The sequence below is a fragment of the Salvelinus alpinus genome, chromosome 3, assembly GCF_045679555.1.
Source record: "Salvelinus alpinus chromosome 3, SLU_Salpinus.1, whole genome shotgun sequence".
Lineage (NCBI taxonomy): Eukaryota > Metazoa > Chordata > Actinopteri > Salmoniformes > Salmonidae > Salvelinus > Salvelinus alpinus.
The window spans coordinates 66,995,019-67,015,277 of record NC_092088.1 but is presented as its reverse complement, the minus strand read 5'-3'; the positions used below and the strand labels follow the sequence as shown (position 1 = coordinate 67,015,277).

Here is a 20,259-nt window from a genome sequence, read left to right as displayed (position 1 = left end):
TTCCTGCCTCCGTCTCATCCATTCTTCTGTCACCTGACACGTGACCACCTGTTCACCTTCACTGTCAGTCATCCTACCTGTCCAGCTACCCACACAGATTCCATTAATCTTTCAATGGTCCTTCGAACCGGATGATGACAACCAAAGACAGGTGAAATGGAGGAGGAGAGGGAAGAATTGTCTCCACTGGAAGGAAGAAGAGAGGAGGAGAGAGCAGCTGAGGGAAAGGTCTTGGAACAAAGGAAATATCCAGGAGCTAAGCCTAAAGCAACAAAGGCTTCATCCTCAACCACCAGCAGCACCAGAAGAACCAGGCAAGCACCTGGTTATCTTAAGGATTATGTGGTCGAGATTTCGACATCAAAGGGCAAGCCCACTAGAGCTCAAGGTGGTGATGGATCAACTGTACGTTTCAGCCATCAACCATCTCCTCTGAGCCAAGCACCGGAAACTGCGTTGGAGCAGGAAAGTGGTCTATAGGAAGAACCCATGGAGGTGACTCCCACAGCGCAGGTCAACCAGCTTCCTGAGGCAGGCTCCGCTCACTCCTTAACTAAAGGGAAATCGTCGAGGCACTCTAGACGGAGTGGGAGTTCGACCAGTGGATACCCCTTTGGAAGTGGCCATGGCAGCCGCCATTCACTAGCCCTCAGCGATTCACAGACCGCTGTCCTACAAGAGAGGATGAAACTATTAGCTTTGGAGGAAATTGAGCGTCAGATTGAGGAGGAACGACAGGCTGATGAACGATGTCACCTATTGGATGTGCAGGCCCGTAGTGCTCTACAGGAACGGGAATTCATTGCCAAGGACCTGGCACAGCAGCGACGGCACCGTCAAGCCAGAAGGGAATTGGAGGAGGCACGGATGGTCTCATCCTTCCTGGAGAGGAACGAACAGGGAGTTGACCTGACCACCCCTCCACATGGACCTGACCTGTCTGCCTTTCTTTACCAATCTGCCCCTCTGGTACAGCATGGCACACAATCCCCGGAGGCTCTGGGGTCAACAGCCAACATGGAGCACGGGGGACAGGCCGCTCCACCAACGCCCTCTATGCCAGTGACACAAGTTAGCATTCCTCCATGTGGACAAAGCATCACTCCTTCGCCTTTCCGCCAATTACCAACCACGGCAAATCGTTCCTCTCGTCCAGGACCAGGCCAGTCCTCAAACATCAGGTGGGAGGGCTCTCACCCAATTCCGTCTGCCACCAATGGAGGGTCTGGGACAGTAGGGGACCGGCCCAACGAGGCCACAGTGGGCTCATCAGAAGTCCCGGGTTTATCCTTCACGCAACCAGAAGAGGGAGCCAATATTATGAAACTTCTAGTAGCCTCAGCCTATGGAATTCCCAGACCCAAACTGCCATACTTTGAGAGCGGAAAGGAGAGTGAATTTGTCCTTTTGGAAATGGCATTGGAGAGCCTACTGGGTATTCACAGTCATCTGTCAGAACGCTACAAATACCAAGTACTAATGGATCATTTGCGGTTTCCTAGTGCATACAGATTGGCCCAATCTTTTATGCACTCCGCAACACCATACACTGCTGCTCTCCAGGCCCTGAAGGCGAGATATGGTGAGCCACGCCAGCTAGTCCAGAATGAACTAAACAACATCCTGAACACGTCTCCAATTAAAATGGGAGACCATGCTGCCTTCCAAGAGTTCTCCCTGGCTGTCCAATCCCTGACCTCAATGCTCCAATCTGTTAAAGGAGAAGATGGGAACGAGCTGAAATGTGGCTCCCACGTGGACAGGCTTCTTAGCAAGCTTCCAGTATACCTCAGAGACAGTTTCATTGAACATTGTTTGAACAAGGGCATCCTGAAAGAGGGCTCGAGAAGCACCTATGCTCTCAGAGACCTGGCCGCATGGTTGGAGGTGAAGGCAAAGGCGAAGAGTATCGCTCACCAGGCCACAATCTCAGCCATAGCCAACGGGGGAAGGAAGGAGTTTGAACGCCAGGGGGGACAGAAAAGGCCAAATCCCACTACCATGTACTTAAATAGTGAAGCCGGGGAGGAACCCGGGAAGAAGACCCCTCTCAAGAGCAAGAACATCAAATTCCAACTTTACTGCCCATATTGCAATAGTAAGGGGCACTTCCTTGGCTCATGCCCCAGGGTAAAAAAGCTCACTCAAACTCAATTGAAGGCCTGGATCACTTCAGGCGAGCGATGCTACAAGTGTGCCCGTAGCCATAAGGCGGAGACCTGCACATTGAGGAAACCCTGCAATCGCTGTAAGGAAATCCATCTCACAGTGTTGCATGATGTAATTCCCCAAGCACAGAAGGAGCAGAGTATGCTCATGGTAGGAGCTGCAAAGGAGCTGTACCTCGACCAGCAGAACCGGTCTCCAAGGGTTATGTTGAAGGTGGTCAAGGTCACTCTGCAAAGTGAAGGGAGAAGCATTGATACATTCGCCGTTCTAGATGATGGGTCAGAAAGAACGATCATTCTCACGGCGGCCACCCGTCAGCTAAAACTGGAGGGGACCCCCGAGACCCTTAATCTCAGAACGGTGCGACATGATGTTATCCAAATGAAAGGCTCTGCTGTGACCTTTAGCATTTCACCTTCAGGAAACAGGGACGTGACCTATAACATCACCAATGCCTTCGCGGCAGATGGCTTGAATCTTGCGGAGCACTCCTGCCCGGTAAGTGTTCTACAGAAACAATATCCTCATCTACGAGGATTGCCTCTTCCTAACCTGGCCAGAGTAGCGCCACTTATCCTGATTGGGTCAGACCACCCACATCTCGTCACCCCGACTGAGCCTATACGAGCTGGACCAGAAGGAGGGCCCATTGCTGTCCATACATCCTTGGGTTGGGCTGTGCAAGGTCCAGTCCATCTACTTCTCTCCACCCAAGCTGTACAGTCACAGCAAGTCCTCTTCACCAGAAGCAATCCAGCTCCATCCCCCTGTGCAGCCACTGACCTCCTTCGGAATGTAGAGATGCTCTGGAAGATGGACACCTTCTCCAACCGGAAGCTACAGGAGGTCACCCGCTCGAAACATGACTCCTATGCATTAGACCTCCTGGAGAAGCGCACCACCACCACTGAACTGGATGGCGTTCAGAGGTACGCGACCCCACTGCTACGGGTGCCCAACCATCCTCTTCTGGCAACCACAACACGGGCTGTACTCCCACTACTGCGTGGAACGGAGCGACGCCTGGTGAAGAATCCTGAGCTTGCTGAAGTTCATAACCGGGAGATTCATAACCTTGTGAAGGCAGGCTATGTCACAAAAGTGACCGCTCATGAAGAGGGAAACCCACTCAGCGAATCCTGGTATCTCCCTCACCATGTTATCCAGCAACACGGTGGGAAGTACAGACTTGTCTTCAATTGTTCATTCCAAGCTGCTGGTCAAAGCCTGAATGACTGTCTACTCCCGGGACCAACCTTAGGTCCTTCCTTGCTCGGTGTCCTTCTCCGGTTCCGGCAGCACTCTACAGCCATCAGTGGAGACATCAAAGCCATGTTTCATCAGATTCGTCTACTGCCTTCCGACACCACACTGCTCCGGTTCATATGGCGAGATATGGAACGAGACGCAGAGCCCACCATCTATGAATGGCAAGTACTCCCATTTGGCACCACCTGCAGTCCTTGCTGTGCCATATACGTTCTGCAGAGACACGCACGGGAGCACCCAGACAGTGACCCAGAAGTATGGGATTCAGTGGAAAATGCCTTCTATGTGGATAACTGCTTACAGAGCATCCCATCCACGGCTGAAGCGAAAGCACTCCTCGATAAAGTACGGAATCTCCTGTCCAAAGGGGGATTTGAGGTCCGACAGTGGGCGAGTAACAGAGCGGAGGTTATCCAGCACCTCCCGCCACAAGCTAGGTCCAGTAGCAGTGAACTCTGGCTATCGCAGTCTGGTGCTAACCCACAAGAGCCCACTCTAGGACTGAGATGGAGCTGCATACCGGATACCCTTGGGTACAAGCACCGCTCAGCCCTGAGTACCGAAACCCCCACTCTGCGCACCATCTATCGGACACTGGCCAGTCAATACGATCCCCTTGGGTATATCCTGCCATACACAACCCGGGCCAAAGTCTTAGTCCAGGACCTGTGGCAGACCAAGAGGGACTGGGATGAACCGATCCATCCGGCTGACCTAGTGGAACGATGGATCTGTTAGGAAACAGAATTATCGGAGCTCTCTGAAGTCCAAATGCCAAGATGTTATGTACCACCCTGTGCTGACCAACTGGGATCATGCCTGGAATTGCATGTGTTCTGTGACGCTTCGGAGCGAGCTTATGGGGCGGTTTCCTATCTAAGAGTGGAGGATAAGGCAGGCCACACCCATGTCTCCTTTGTCATGGCCAGGTCCAGGGTCGCACCCAAGAAGCAGTTGTCAATGCCTAGGCTGGAACTCAGTGCTGCCCTTTCCGGAGCCCAGTTGGCCTCTACCTTGCGAGCCGAGCTCACCTTGCCAATCCAAAGGGTCATCTACTGGAGTGATTCGACCACTGTATTGACCTGGCTCACGTCGGAGTCCTGCAGGTATAAGGTGTTTGTCGGAACTCGCATTGCGGAAATCCAAGACCTGACAGAAGTCCAGGACTGGAGGTATGTTGATAGCATAAACAATCCTGCTGATGATGTTACTCGCGGTAAAACCCTTAAGGAACTGGCTCAACCCCATCGCTGGAGCTTGGGACCACCATTCTTGTCCCAACCAGAGAACGAGTGGCCGAAAGCCCCCAGGCGTGCGGCTCCTCCGCAACCAATTGAAGCTCATGAGTTAAGGAAGTCCGCCCAATGTTACAGCATCTCTACGGAACCAACAACAGCGCTCCCTGACCTAGCACAATCCCAAACACTGCCGGATCTGATCGCCGCCACAAACCAGACCTCAGATGGGGTGGCTTCTATACCCACCTCCCTCGCGGCAGAGACACTACTCCTCCAGCATGCACAAGCAGTTAGCTTCCCTGAGGAGCTAAAAGCTCTGAAAGCTGGTAGGGAAGTTGCTAAGGAGAGCCGTCTTCTCTCTCTCGCCCCAGAATATGATCAAATCCTTGGAGTGATCAGAGTCGGAGGGAGGCTGCGCCGAGCAGAAGTTTTGGACCCCGACGCTATCCACCCAATTATCCTTGACTCCAGACACCCTCTTACCAGGCTCCTCATCAAGAGTTATGATGAAAAGCTTCTCCACCCAGGGCCAGAGAGGGTCTATGGGGAGATGAGGCGGAAGTACTGGATACTTGGAGGACGAGGAGCCATTCGTAAGCACCAATACGCCTGCGTAGAATGTCAGATGGCGGGCCGGAGCCACTGTGCCCAAAATGGTGTGACTAGGTGTGTCCACCTGGACCTACTGGAGAGTTTGGATACTGAAGCCTTCCTCATGGCCCTACGGCGGTTTATCTCCCGACGGGGGAAACCCTACGAGATCCTGGCTGACCGAGGCACAAACTTCAAGGCAGGAGAAGCCAGGTTGGAGGAAGCCTTCCAAGCCATGGAACCCAGCCTCCAGGATCAGCTGATGGACCAACAAATCTTATTCAAATTTAACCCTCCAGGAGCTCCTCATTTTGGAGGAACATGGGAGCGAGAGATCAAATCTGTAAAGACGGCCTTACGAGTCGTCCTGGGGGACCAAACTGTCACTGAAACTGTCTTGCGGACTGTCCTGATAGAGGTGGAAGGGATATTGAACTCCAAACCCTTGGGATATCTCTCTGCAGATATCGCTGACCTCGATCCGGTTACACCGAATATGCTCTTGATGGGACGCCGAGATGCGTCACTTCCTCAAGCCATGTATGCTGATACCAACCTCGTTGGCAGACGCCGGTGGCGACACAGCCAGATCCTGGCTGACCATTTCTGGGCCCGATTCATTCGGGATTACCTACCAAGCCTACAGCACAGAGGGAAATGGCGGAGAGAAATGGCCAGCCTGGAAACTGGCCAAGTAGTAATGGTGGTGGACCCTCAGCTGCCTCGAGCCTCCTGGCCGGTGGGACGTATCACTAAGACCATGCCTGGGATCGATGGTTGCGTTAGATCAGTGGAGATCCAGGTAAAGAACCGGACATATATTAGGCCAGTTGCTCGACTAATTCCTCTCCCTTAGATGACGGAGGACGGGAGCAATGAGCCTTTTTGAGGAGTGTGGAATTTAACAAATTTCCGGGGTGGCTGTAGAAAAGGCCCATGGAGTTGGTGGAATAATCCTTTAATTCATGTCCACTTACTCAGCTGGGCCAGAGCGCTTTAATTAGGTCAGGTGGCAATGACCGACAGATCTCATCCACATAAAAGGAGGAAAACGCCATCGCCTGATCTCGCTGCTTTCTCTTCCTTAACTCCGTCTGCTTGAGAAGTTCTGTGCGTCCATGAATCCACCACAGACTACTCAGTAAATATACCACTTTATGGTTAAAGGAATTCCTGCCTCCGTCTCATCCATTCTTCTGTCACCTGACACGTGACCACCTGTTCACCTTCACTGTCAGTCATCCTACCTGTCCAGCTACCCACACAGATTCCACTAATCTTTCAGTTACCATGCACCTGCAAATCAGATAGCCCAGATGTGCGAGTGCCTTTTACATTTGTATATTTACCACACACAAAATCAGAATGATCTTTCAGTACTGACCTCTTAACTAGTATTGCTAGCATCAGGACCCTGTAGCTTACCACCAAAGTATTTATTGGTCAGGGGCGATAGTACTTCAGGTCTCAGGAAGGCAACCTCGCTGATTTTGCTAAACTAGCTCCCAAGACATGTCATTGGCTACAATCGAACCATCTTTATCAAACAAGAAAATACTCACATTTACTCAGTAGACTATGGACTTCCTCTGTGGACATAAAGACAAGTCATCACACACTAGTGTCAACACGAGAGCCACAATCAGTAGCCAAACGGTGAACGCTGCAGATAGAAATTCCAAGAATAGAGCTTACCTGATATCTTATTTTTACATGTCAGAGAGGCATGTTAGTTCTACAAAGCATATTTCTTCTGAACGTTCCAAAACATTGCGTCCTGAACGAGCCCTAGGCTAAACTGACCTTAATTAATTTTTAATTTAGGTTAATTTTTAACCTAAAATTACATACCCAAATCTAACTGTCTGTAGCTCAGTACCTGAAGCAAGGATATACATATTCTTGATACCATTTGAAAGGAAACACTTTGAAGTTTGTGGAAATGTGAAATTAATGTAGGTGAATAACACATTAAATCTGGTAAAAGATAATACAAAGGAAAAAACATGCATTTTGTTTTTTTACAATAATCTTTGATATGCAAGATAAAGGCCATAATGTATTATTCCAGCCCAGGCACAATTTATATTTTGGCCACCAGATTGCAGCAGTGTATGTGCAAAGTTTTAGACTGATCCAATGAACCATTGTATATCTGTTCAAAAATGTTGTATCAAGACTGCCCAAATGTGCCTAATTGGTTTATTAATACATTTTCAAGTTCATAATTGTGCACTCTCCTCAAACAATAGCATGGTATTATTTCACTGTAATAGCTACTGTAAATTGGACAGTGCAGTTAGCTTCAATTCTTGTTCATCTTTCTGCCCATATTAGATATATGTCTATGTCCTGGGAAATAGTGTTACTTACAACCTCATGCTAATCACATTAGCCTACGTTAGCTCAACTGTCCCACCGTAGAGGTTTAAGTGATCAGTGACCGTGTCATGGGCAACTTAACCCAATCTTTTCTTTTCTCTACACACCCGTTTTAGATATCTTCTCCAGTTTTTCCTTGCAGACAACCTCCAGTTGTTGTCTCAGCTCAGAGATTAAAATAAATATATAAAAAGAATTGTTGATATACATATTTTAAAAAAAAAATCAGGATTCAATGGAGAAACCCATTTTTGATTTTGACAATTCAAATTTACCAAGATTTGTAATTTTATATATAAAATGTAATTATTGATATCAATAATTGGATTTATATCAAACTGTTTGATATAAAAATTTGATTTGTTTATATCGATAATTACTTTTTTTTTAATCAATTGTTGAATCCACATATGCTAATATGTTTAGCATATTTACGATTTAAGCCAATCAGCTTCTAGTACCTTGAATGCCAATGAAGAGGGTGGAGAGCGACCCAAACAGTTATTAAATTAGACTACCTACTTCACATTTCTAAAGTGAAAGAAAAAAAAATATATTTTTTTTAAATAAATATTTGATTGCATACTACCTGGCCACATTTATACCTGGTTCTAACATGCGTCCATTGTCCTGATGTTGGCCACATTCTGATTGTGTCCACATTTCTCGACAGGTGTAGACAATCAAAAGACATATTGTGATCTGATTGTGATTAGATCTTCCTGACCACCTCCAGAGGTAGTTGAAGACGCATTGTGTATGGATATCCTTGAAGTGTAAACAAATCCAAATGAGAGAAAAAGGGTTCGCCTGTAGGCCTAATTCTCTGCTTCCATCTGGCCACTCTAGTGTAAAGGCCTGATTGGTGGAGTGCTGCAAAGATGGTTGTCCTTCTGGAAGGTTCTCCCATATCCACAGAGGAACTCTGGAGCTCTGTCAGACTGACCATCGGGTTCTTGGTCACCGCCCTGACCAAGGCCCTTCTACTCCGATTGCTCAGTGTGGCCGGGCGGCCAGCTCTGGGAAGAATCTTGGTGGTTCCAAACTTCTTCCATTTAAGAATGATGGAGGCCGCTGTGTTCTTGGGGACCTTCAATGCTGCAGACATTTTTTGGTAACCTTCCCCAGATCTGTGCCTCGACACAATCCTGTCTCGGAGCTCTACGGACAATTCCTTCAACTTCATGGCTTGGTTTAGCAGGACAGTTGACAGGTGTGTGCCTTTCCAAATCAAGTCCAATCAATATAATTTACCACAGGTGGACTTCAAGGATGATCAATGGAAACAGCATGCACCTGAGCTCAATTTCGAGTCTCACAGCAAAGGATATTTACTTACATAAATAAGGTATTTCTGTTTATTATTTGTAATACATTTGCGGCTGCAGGGCGCCCTTATGTAGGCCTGGGAGCAATTTATTTATTTTTTAGTTACTCAGTCGGGGTCTCAACTTACTGTTGAGAGTTAGAGTAATAGAATACACAATGTGTAATTTTGAAATGTGATTGTGAATCGACTGTCACTCAACTAGCCCATGTCAGCAAAAACATTTTTTTACATTGCGTGTTAGTCTAGTGGTCAGCTATCTAAACTTCTAGTAAGCAGGGTCGATTTACCGACAACGGTGGTGCCCATTGATCATCAGTTATCATATTAAAAACCTCAAACATTTGCCTCCAAATATGGCCCGCGGGGATTCCCCAAAGGGCATAAGGTGAGGGTAAGTGGACGAGGGTGTGTCTTTTATGACTTTGAAACACAACCTTAGGCTGCATTTCAAACTCAAAAGTCGACGGCCCTAAACCCTCAGCCCTTGGGTGAATCTCCGTGGCCATATTTGTCATCGGCCCAAATGATTAGCCAAGCAAGTGAAGTTTGCAACGTAAGCTACTATCATACAGTAGGCGTATATTAATAATGATATAGTTAATATTAGTAGACATGCAATCATAATTGACTGCAGCGAATATAAAGCACACACAAGCTACCGGTCGCTGAAAACACAATAATCGCGGGATGAACGAGTGATGAATTTCCGAGCAAGGGCGGTCCATTTAAAATTAATTCCTTACTCCCTCGTACCTTGCCCTGCAAGTGTATAGTCGTCAGACGTCATGAAAGGTCATCAGAAGTGTCCACTTAATTTGAGGGCTGAGGGTATAGGGTGTGTCTTTTAAGTGTTTGGAATGCAGCCCTAGAGTTTTGACTGCAGTCATGATTGATCGCACACTCCAGAACAGTAGGTGGCGGCATGCACCTTTAACGTATGTTTGCGAACCGCCATGATATCATAGAAGAAGAATAAGGAAGTAGCTATTTTTTCAGAGGTAAGTAGCCAGTTAGTTAGCTAGCTAGCTAGGAAAACTGACAACTGTAACGTTAGCTACTAAAACATGACAACATGGCACAGATTTCGTTATGGAAAGTCTCTAATGAAAGATCTCATCACCTGCATATCTAACAAATGCCAATGAGATTAGGTCTAGTTAGCTAGTAAATAGCTAGCTGCCTAGTTTTGCTGACATGAATGAATAGCTAGCTTGTGAAGTTGTCTCTAGCGAGCTGTTCCAACGACAGAAAATCAAAATAAATGCTTTGTCAGCAAATAACATACAATTATCCATAGCAGACAAACATATGGATAGTTAGCTAGATAACTAACGTTAGCTTATGTTTGTGTCGCCTGTCGTGTCAGTCAGGTAACACTCATCATGAGAATAAACGAAGATACCTTACTGGAGGGGAAAAGCGTCGTACTGGTGCCTTACAACGCAGATCATGTTCCCAGGTAGGAAAAAAACGAATTTTATCAATTCACTGTCATTGATTGTCCCGCTGTAATTGCTTATTCTAGTCGTGAAATCACATATTGTTTGTTTTGGTGCATCCTATACAAAGATTACGTTCTGTTGTTGCAGAATGTAATAATTAGCAGTAGTATATTGTATAGGCTTGAACTTATACATTATTTACCTGCATCTGTTTTTCACTATTTACCTTTTATCTACCTGTTCTCCCGTCTGTGTGGTTGCAGCTACTACCCGTGGATCAGCTCTCCTGATCTCCTATCTGTATCTACCTGTCCCTTTCTGCACCCGTGACCTGTGCATGTATCTATATATCTACCTCTCCATGACAGGTACCACCAGTGGATGGGCTGTCCTGAGCTGCAGCAGCTGACTGCATCTGAGCCGCTGACTCTGGAGCAGGAGTATGACATGCAGAGGAGCTGGAGGGAGGATGATGACAGTGAGCCTTCGTCATACACACACACACAAGCTGTGGTATTTTAAGGCGCTCTTTAGGATGGTCTCTACACTTTAACGCCCTTATTGTAGTCACTCCGTCTTGCTCTCTCTCTCATGAATGTTTCATGTATGTAGGGTCTTGACCCAGTAAAGGGGATTTTAAAATACACTTTTTTAGTTTCTTGTTTTGATTCCCAAACTCTGTTTTTCAGAGTGCACCTTCATCATCCTGGATAAACAACGGTGGGCGGACCCTGCGGTACAGGAAGAGCAGTGCATGGTGGGAGATGTCAACATCTTCCTGACGGACCCCAGTGACTCCTCCCTCGCTGAGCTGGAGATCATGATCGCAGGTCACACACACACACCTATAATAAATGTGTAATAAACATGCTACAACAAGGGTGCACAATTTCACTCGTTCCTTGTTGGCACTCAGTTTGTCAATTAATGTAATTGGTCACATACTCCTGGTTTTCTATCAGTCACACAGCTTTTGCATGTCCTGTGTAGAGCCCAGTTACAGAGGAAAAGGCCTGGGAAAAGAGGTCACACGGATGATGATCTGCTACGGTACGTAGAGATATTTCACTGACAGAAATTTAGATTAATATTGAGATTTTAAAATGTTTAGAATTTAGAATCAGGGTTTTGGAACATTGTGATTGTGCTGCCATAGTAACAGCTGTGCTGTATTCCATTGTCAGGGGTGACCAAACTTGGGATCCGGAAGTTTGAGGCGAAGATCGGTCTGGACAACAAAGTCAGCATTGCCATGTTCAAAAGGTTCCACTTCCACGAGGTAAGCAGGGTTTTATGTGGTGTTAATCACATCCCCTACCAGGGGAAAACTTTATAAACGACTGCAATATGTTGGTCATCCTTACTTTAGTTATTTAAAGAAGGATTATTATAGCTCTGTATATCAGTTCAGTTTCCCCAACTCAAAGGCCACGTTGAAAACACTGAAATTGTTCAAGTGTATTTATTGTATATGCAGTCAGAGTACCTCATTTCTCTAGGTCTTTTCCAAAGTATGATACTCTTGTAGCTGTATATTCACCCTAACCCCTAGCCCTTGACTTCTGCCCCCTGCAGCTGTCAGTGAGCGAGGTGTTCCGGGAGGTCACCCTGGGCATGACGGTGGACCAGGCGGTGCGGACCCGGCTGCTGGGGGACATGGCCTTCATGCAGGAGAGAGAGTACAGGAAGGACCGGGACAGCCGGCAGGAAGTGACGTCGTCACACGCCACCCTGTGAACCACTGCTGCTAAAGATTCGCTACCCTCCTCCTTCACGAAGTGTGCGTTCATTCACTCCCCCCATTTAGAAAGCATTGGATGGGTGTAATCATGGGTTAGACTAGAGGGACTTTAACACATTTTCTACCTCTGTCCATTCCTTTTAAATCCATAGGGGGAAGGGGCAGTGTACAGGTGCACACTTCGAGGAGAAGAAACAGAATTTGGCTTTGGTAGAAGATGCACTTAGGCACAGATCTAGGATCAGCACCCCCTCCCCCAATCTTAACCATTAGGGAGGGAATGTAAGACTGACTCTAGATCAGCGCTTAGGGGCAACTTCCTCCTGTCAGACAAAGGCATTCTGGGTACAGTCGAATACCTGGAATGGAGAGTTTAATTGGGCGAAGGACCCCATGGCCTGTGGCTGCTATAGGCTACCGTTGAACGGAACTCTGTGTTGTTTATACATGGCCGGGGAAAACTCCAGGCCTCAAATCTAATAACCATAATAATAGTTAATGGCTACTCAGTGGGTCTACAAAGGATTCCCTGAACTCTATTCACGCTTGCTATCTAGACTCCACACAGCACAGTAGATTTTCTGATGGTGATACGCCCTGTCAGAAACACTGTTCATAGAAGTACAGTTTTCACCCATATAATGGGACAAAGTTACTTGTATTGTGCTTGGATGATAATGTATTGTAGAGCTTGTAGTCAGTAGTCGTCTACCTATTCCAATCGTGACAAGTGTCTTACGTCTTTTATTTTTACAGAAACGTATATTTGCCATCCAAGGTTGTTTGTCAGTGTTTTGTAACTCTACAAATGTACTATGTAGATATTAAAATTGCCAAAGTGGTAAGAGGTTTTCCCCCCCAATTATATTTATGGGTTTTCCATTGATTCAATCAACTGAGGCATGCCATGATGCTCCATTGTCATGTACACGTCTCTAAACAAAGACAATTCTCAAGCTTATAGCCATTTATTAATGTTGACCGTCCTTGAGCAGAGATGATGCATTACAAAACCGAGTGTAGCCAACTTACCCCAGATCTAAGATGCACAGATTAATGCAGCACAGGCGGGGCCTGTCACTATTGCCCAATCCCAAATCAACCCCTACCTTTTACGTCCTGTGCACCAGTGTAGACTTGAAAGGAATAGGACAGGTATAAGCAGTATATAGTTGCTTCAGCTTGCCCTCTATTAGGCAAGTGAATTTCCATCATATTGAATGCCAGTACACCTATCCAGATCTTTCAGATCTACAGTGGCTGGGAGTTGACTTGGGAGTGTGCATGTGTCACAGGGCAAGTCTCCAATCACACCCTATTCCTTTTTAATAGTGAACTATTTTGGACTAGAGTCACATACTGTAGGGAACTAGGGTGTAAGTGAATTTTTAACCAGTGGCAGCCAGCCACTGGTTAAAAACAGAGCGCATACCAGGAGCGGCGACAGGACAATTCCATAGGAATTTAAGCTGATCGTCCATTTTTCATTCTCGTCAGTCCATCCTCAGTTTTCTACCGTTTCCATGGGTTCCGTTGCCGTGGGTACGACTCCGAGCGGCTCCATGAGTTGTGGCACCAGAGAAGACAGTTTCTGCAGCAGCTCTCTGGCTCTGATATCCACTTCCTCCACCAGCTCTCTGACTCTCACATCTACTTCCTGTTCCCGGACCCAGGAGAGGCCGTCATCCACAGCAATGTTGATTGGCACACAGACTGCCTCCTCCTTTAGCCCCGTCAGTTGACACACCCCCACGACGCCAGCCAATCCCAGCAGGAGGAGCTTGAACAGCAGGCCAATAAGAGAGCGTCTTTGGGCTTTGGGGGCGGATTCAGCTGCTGCTTTCTTATCTGGAGAGAGAGATGGGAGTAAGTGACGTGCGCTGTGTAGTCAACATGTGAGCTGCACGACTGCATTAAGGACAACCTGGAACACACCCATTGCATACCTGCTGCCATCTGTCCATTCCTCTTTTTCTTCTCCTCTTTTCTCTTATTCTTCTGTTCCTGGATGGCCAAGGCAGCCATGTGAGCGTTGTACTCCTTCCTCTTCCTCTCCTTCTCCTCTGCCTTGTCTCGTTTACGCGCCTCCTTCTCTTTCGCCTCCCTCTCTCTCTGCTTCGTCTCTTTCTTCTTCTCCAGTTCTAATGCGATGAGGGATGGACGAAAGAAAATAGATTAACAGTTAAATGTGCCATTCAGTTTATATCCCGAACCCAAACTGTAACGAGATTGAAATTCGTAAGCTTTGACGTTCACTTTCTATCATGTTCAATGTACTGAGTGTACAAAACATTAGGAACACCTTCCTAATATTGAGTTTCACCCCCTTTTACCCGCAGAACAGCCTCAATTCACCGGGGCATGGACTCTACGAGGTGTCAAGCGTTCCACAGGGATGCTGGCCCATGTTGACTCCAATGCTTGTGTCAAGTTGACTGGATGTCCTTTGGGAGGTGGACCATTCTTGATACACACGAGAAACTATTGAGCATGAAAAACCTAGCAGCGTTGCAGTTAAATCTTTTGTCTTGCCCATTCACCCTCTGAATGGCACACACACAATATATGTCTCAATTCTCTCAAGGCTTAAAAATCCTTCTTTAACCTGTCTCTTCCCCTTCATCTACACTGAAGTGGATTTAACATGTGATATCAATAAGAGATCGCTTTCACCTGGTCAGTCCATGTCATGGAAAGAGCAGGTGTTCCTGCCCCGCGGCTTCCGTTAACGTTTTTTGTCTCGTTCAATGATTACCCAGTGAGGAATAATAATGTTTATCGAATGTATTCAAATTCCACACTATAAGCATGGAAAGCTATAAAGTCAGTAATATCAGCTGCTCTGTGCTAACAATGTTAAAACACTATGAAATAACACGAGCGAACCCATAGCCACTAGGGCAGGAAATGGCAGCCTATTCCCTACATAGGGCTCTGGTCAGAAGTACTGCACTACATAAGGAATTGGGTGTCATTTTGGACACAGACCTAGGTTGACTGACCACTGGCACCTGCATTGTAGTACCCACCTTTGTCCTTTAGGAAGCGCCGCTCCCTCTCTTTGTCCACCTCGTCCTGAAGGATCCTCATGTGCTGGAGAACCTACAATCATATTGTAGTCTAAATGATATTGCACCATGCTGGAACCAAATAACTCTAGTCTGTCACAACATTTCCTTCCTCCCCAATTCTCCCTTAATTTCTCATATTTCTTCATCTCTACTTCCCTTCCTACCTCTTATTCCCTCCCTCTCCCTCAGTCCATCTTTTCCTCCCTACCTCCCTGCTTCTTTTAACAATGAATAAGCTTTATTATCAACTTCCATTGTCCTCCAAGAGTTGTGGAATCTCCTCTACTTCCCTCTGCCTCCCTTCCCACCGCCTCCCTCCCAGTCTTACCCTGGCAGCACATTGTTTACACTGTTTCTCATCCAGACAGTCTCCTGCAGCCTTCGCCAGGTTGATTTCCAGAGGGTTGTCCTTTAGATCCAGCCACTTCAGGTTCTATACACACACACACACACACACACACACACAGGAAAAAAATAAGCCTGTTGCGATTGTGTGAATTGTTGTCTGTCTTCAACCTCTGTCCATATGCCACTGGTCATGTTGGAGTTTACAGAGTTCAAAGATAGCTGGCTTATCCTTATTGTAGTTTACTGTATAGTCTTGGACATGAAAGGGATGTATGACTCACTGTTTTTAAACCTGTTTGTAATGAACAAACAATAGAACTTTCTGATTGTTGTAAAACGTTATGGATTGGTTGATTACAGTTAGCCTTTCCTACTGTTGATGGGCGGATTCAAAGTTTATTCCCAGGGCTTTACTAATGTTTCTGCCAAAAAGTTATTAAGTATCAGTAAATATGACTATATATTATAGAATTAAGCAGATTACTATACTAATGATGATGTTAATGAATAATAGTGTTGAAAATGCCAGGAGAATAGAGGGACTTTAGGGACACGGGGTGAATATGTTTTTCATACCAGCGCATCATTTGAAGCTTGTATTGCTTCCTGGAACATAGGAACACTATGTCCCTCTGGCTTGAGACATTAACACAATCAAATGGTTGCATAAGCAGGTTCTCTGGGCTGTCTGTACACTGATGTTTGGGAAAGGTCTATTTTTCCTCTTATTTACATGAGAAATGTAAGTCATCACCAACTAATTTTGCCAAGTCAGCAGCATTTCCACATACACAAATTTTGCCCACTTAGTTGGGACTGGTGATTGCTTTGAATACATTCTCTCTAGTTCTTAGTCCAACTTATTTCCAGCAGAATTGCATCAATGAACATGGGCCTTATATTGTGCTGTAGTTTCCCTGCTATAACTATTACTCTAGAAGAGCTTGGTAATGATGGGAACTAACTACTACACCCAGGCAGATATGTTTCATTATCTGTGTCTTTCTGTAACATGGGTGCCAATGGTGAAACATGCTTCCCCCTTTAAAAAATGCTAAGTTCAGTGATTAGATACGGTTTAGTATCGTGAGGTCCCTGACAATTCCCAGCCCTATTGTGTGTGTGTTTGTTACCCACCTTGAGCTGGGAGAAGCTGACAGGCAGAATGGTCAGCTTGTTGTTGTACAGGTCCAGGTGTTGCAAGTTGCCAAGGCGACCCAGATCATCAGGTAGAACGGTCATGAGGTTCTTACTAAGGTCCACCTTGACCAAGTGACTCAGGCTGCAGAACTCCAGCTGGACACACACACACACACACACACACACTGTTATGTACAGTCTGTAATAATCATCTCTCTCCACTCCTATTGCAATGTTCCACCATGGCGCCTATGATCCACTGACAGGAGACAGTGGAATGTCTGCACAAGTGCAACACTCAGAGGAAACTCAAGGTACTGTACACTACTTCTGCTACCCCCTACGCGTCTTCTCTCCTGCTCTACCCACACATCTCTCCTCCTTTACTTCATTATAGTACAACTCCTTGACCATCCAGCTGGGTTGGCTACTATACATTAGTCAGTGACATTAGCCAATTGTCTTCAGGCGGGAGCAACAGGGTGAGCAGGCTTTAGTTCCAGCCTAGCACTAACACAACTGACCGAACTGAAGGCTGTGGTGACAAGCATTTGGCTTTGGAGCTGGGTTCATTCTTGCCTAATAAATCAGACTGCAGTTTCCATCCAATTGGCGACAGATTTTCATGCAAATATTCTAAAATCTGCATAAAGTAAATATGCACATTTTCCCACCAGTGGTGTGTTACCACCAAACTGACTTGTTGCGGATAAAAAGCAGTGTGTGATGACGTAGTGCACATAATAGGTACTTTAAATTGCTTACAATTTCATGTACCGAATAAAAAGTTCAATGTGTTTCCATTGCATTTTCAACTCTACCGATAATTTTGTCACAAAGACTGTTGCGTTAAATAGCAAATGTGCCCACTCTGGTCTTGGAAAGTGTGCATAGCCCACAGCTCGCAGATACAGTGCAGGTAGGCTAGCCTACAAAATGAGATTATAATGGATAAAAGAGATTATTTTTATTTGTCAAATGGCTGCCAAAGATAGATTGATCATGTCACCAGAATAAGACCCTTGATATTTATTGGAAAGGAGCAACAACCTCATCACCGTGCACTTTCACCATCCTGTGAAGTTCCTCATTACATATTTTATCTGAAGCCTAATAAACTGCATGCTTCGTACTGGGAGGACCACACAAATGTCATCGCGTGACTTCAAGTTTGCTTCTATATGATGGTTATTATATCAATATTTGGGCATTAAGGTGTTTCCACCGCCATTTCTCACAAATTTGTTTTTATATGTAAATGTGTGTGGCTATGCTGTACACAATGGAAAGAATCACCACCTTTGGGACTAGGTTAACTCAAGGTTACTCACAGGCAGGGAGGTGATATTGTTGCAGGACAGGTCCAGGACTGTGACTTTAGGGAAGGCAGCCTGAAAACACACACAAGTGTATGACAACATGACTATTCCATACTAGTTGCGCCTTGTGGGAGGAGCTAAAGGAGGACAGGCTCATTGTAATGGATGGAATGGAATAAATGGAATGCTATCAAACACATGGAAACCACATGTTTGACTCCATTCCATTTGTTATATTCCAGCCATTATAATGAGCCTGTTCTCCTGTAGCTCATTCCACCAGCCTCCACTGTTGCCTACAATATATGGCTTTATAAAGGTAATGTGTGTGTCGTTGTGGGCCTACTAGTTCTTTAACAGGAACTTCAGTGAGGTTACAGAGACTCAGATCCATCTCGTTGCCATCGATTTTGTCCTTCAGATTCAACACCTTATTTTTACTCATCCTGAGTTTTGGCTGGGGGAGAATACACATGATTTTGTAAACAGAAACTTTCATAGCTAATAGAATAGCTAACTGACATAGTGATTATGGTTTGCTAGCTGTTGTATCCCACCTAGCCAACATGCTATTTAACGTAAACTACGTTGTTGCAATGTTATTATTTTACTGTCGTTGTAATCACTTCTTAGCTAAACTGACTAACGTTAGTTAGCTACAAATTGACTTTATTTTGTTGGTCGCTACAGTGACTACACAGCAACGTAACCTTTTCTTGGTAACGTTAGTCAAAGTACTCACATGTTTCACTGAGATATCACAACCGTTTAAGCGTCTCAGACCTTCTATTCCTACTAATAAATACTACACGAATCTCTACTTTAAAGACAGTTGGCAAAATATTCGTACAGTGCGATTAAATCGCTGACAAATATAATTTGTGTGGCGTTAGTTGTTACAATGAAAATCCACGTCATTCATTGAACTCGCAGTCCAGTTGGCGGTGGGGCAATGACGCGACATTTCAGAGCATTATCGCCACCTACAGCTTTGGAGGAGCAACTGGCAAGTCTCTCACACGAACACACACATTAAGGTTTTTTTTATTTTTTATTGTTGTTCAGCATGGTCTACAATACAATTATTTAGTTGAAAAATGACATGAAAAGCACACAGTTTATTATAACCAGGAACAAAGTTGGGTAACATAAGTACTCTTTCTATAGTGCTTGAAAGGGAGATACCTTGTCCGTTGTACAACTGAATGCCTTCAACTGAAATGTGTCTTCCGCATTTAACCCAATCTCTCTGAATTAGAGAGGTGCAGGGGGCTGCCTTAATCGACATCCACGTCTTTGGCCTCCAGGAAACAGTGGGTTAACTGCCTTGCTCAGGGGCAGAACGACAGATTTTTACCTTGTCAGCTAGGGGATTCGATCCAGCAACCTTTCGGTTACTAGCCTGACGCTCTAACCACTAGGCAGGTACACTTTGATATTTTCTTAATTTGTATTTATTTAGCCAGGATAGTCCACTCAGTAACAAATGCCACTGTTTTCCAGGGAGTCTTGGGTTCCAAAGAATCAATTAAAACACACCATACACTGAAGCATATACAGCACAGGAGGTTGGTGCACCTTATTAATTGGGGAGGACAGGCTTGTGGTAATGGCTGGAGTGGGAATTGGTGGAATTGTATCAAAAACATACAATTTGCCATTCCATTTCATCCATTATTATGAACCGTCCTCCTCTCAGCAGCCTCCACTGATCTAGATATGTGTATAGCTCTTTTGAAGGTGGACATGCTGGCTAGTTGTCATGTGGATAAGTACAGCTTGTTCCAGAGACATGTTTCAAAGATCTGCAGACTGCCACAAGTAGTGCTAGTAGGTGGGGGTCCTATTGGTCATAGACTTTGGCTGCTGCTCTGGTACGCCCCCTGGAGGACGGGTGGAGACTCCCACCTGAACAGATCTGACGTATTCAGGCAGTTTGTGCTGTGTCGCTTGAAAACAGTCACTAGGCTGTTGTAATGGATCCTGTCCGTCAGTGGTTGGATTACAGCTTTTTGCAGAAGAACCTGTTTATATGTGTTCCTTCTGTGAATGCCCGATTTTGATACGAGCAGTCCTGTTGATGATACGCTGTAGCTGGTTAAAACCTGTCTTATTGCATTGACGTAGGCAGGGACGCCATACTGTGGCACAGTCACAGGAGGTTGGTGGCACCTTAATTGTGGAGAACGGGCTCGTGGTAATGACTGGAGCAAAGTAGG

At 45.7% G+C, this 20,259-nt stretch overlaps 2 protein-coding genes across 3 annotated transcripts; one reads left to right on the top strand and one right to left on the bottom strand.

Moving 5' to 3' along the window:
- The first annotated feature begins 8,924 nt into the window (after nucleotides 1-8,924).
- Nucleotides 8,925-13,029, top strand: nat9 (N-acetyltransferase 9). 2 transcript variants are annotated; one of them, XM_071393781.1, is made up of 7 exons: nucleotides 8,925-8,997; nucleotides 10,346-10,438; nucleotides 10,790-10,899; nucleotides 11,111-11,251; nucleotides 11,412-11,471; nucleotides 11,606-11,700; nucleotides 11,997-13,029. In XM_071393781.1, the coding sequence occupies exons 2-7, from the start codon at nucleotides 10,362-10,364 to the stop codon at nucleotides 12,156-12,158; spliced, it is 645 nt and encodes a 214-aa protein (XP_071249882.1). In that variant the 5' UTR covers nucleotides 8,925-8,997; nucleotides 10,346-10,361; the 3' UTR covers nucleotides 12,159-13,029. The 2 variants fall into 2 exon arrangements, with proteins under 2 accessions (XP_071249882.1, XP_071249881.1); XM_071393780.1 differs by lacking the exon at nucleotides 8,925-8,997 and adding an exon at nucleotides 9,907-9,977.
- An 82-nt stretch (nucleotides 13,030-13,111) lies between these two features.
- Nucleotides 13,112-19,055, bottom strand: LOC139571167 (leucine-rich repeat-containing protein 59-like). Its single transcript, XM_071393779.1, has 8 exons — nucleotides 18,783-19,055; nucleotides 18,387-18,497; nucleotides 18,053-18,112; nucleotides 16,719-16,877; nucleotides 15,562-15,666; nucleotides 15,192-15,264; nucleotides 14,109-14,303; nucleotides 13,112-14,010 (listed from the first exon to the last, which is right to left on the bottom strand). The coding sequence occupies exons 2-8, from the start codon at nucleotides 18,483-18,485 to the stop codon at nucleotides 13,667-13,669; spliced, it is 1,035 nt and encodes a 344-aa protein (XP_071249880.1). The 5' UTR covers nucleotides 18,486-18,497; nucleotides 18,783-19,055; the 3' UTR covers nucleotides 13,112-13,666.
- Nucleotides 19,056-20,259: the final 1,204 nt, after the last annotated feature.

Coding starts and splice junctions, on each gene's coding strand:
- nat9 (XM_071393781.1), top strand. CDS start 10,362: ATGAGAATAAACGAAGATACCTTACTGGAGGGGAAAAGCGTCGTACTG. Junction 10,439..10,789: donor AACGCAGATCATGTTCCCAG/GTAGGAAAAAAA, acceptor TCTCCATGACAG/GTACCACCAGTGGATGGGCT. Junction 11,252..11,411: donor GCTGGAGATCATGATCGCAG/GTCACACACACA, acceptor TGTCCTGTGTAG/AGCCCAGTTACAGAGGAAAA.
- LOC139571167 (XM_071393779.1), bottom strand. CDS start 18,485: ATGAGTAAAAATAAGGTGTTGAATCTGAAGGACAAAATCGATGGCAAC. Junction 15,667..16,718: donor TCAGCTTCTCCCAGCTCAAG/GTGGGTAACAAA, acceptor GTGTGTGTATAG/AACCTGAAGTGGCTGGATCT. Junction 15,265..15,561: donor GTAAACAATGTGCTGCCAGG/GTAAGACTGGGA, acceptor ATATGATTGTAG/GTTCTCCAGCACATGAGGAT.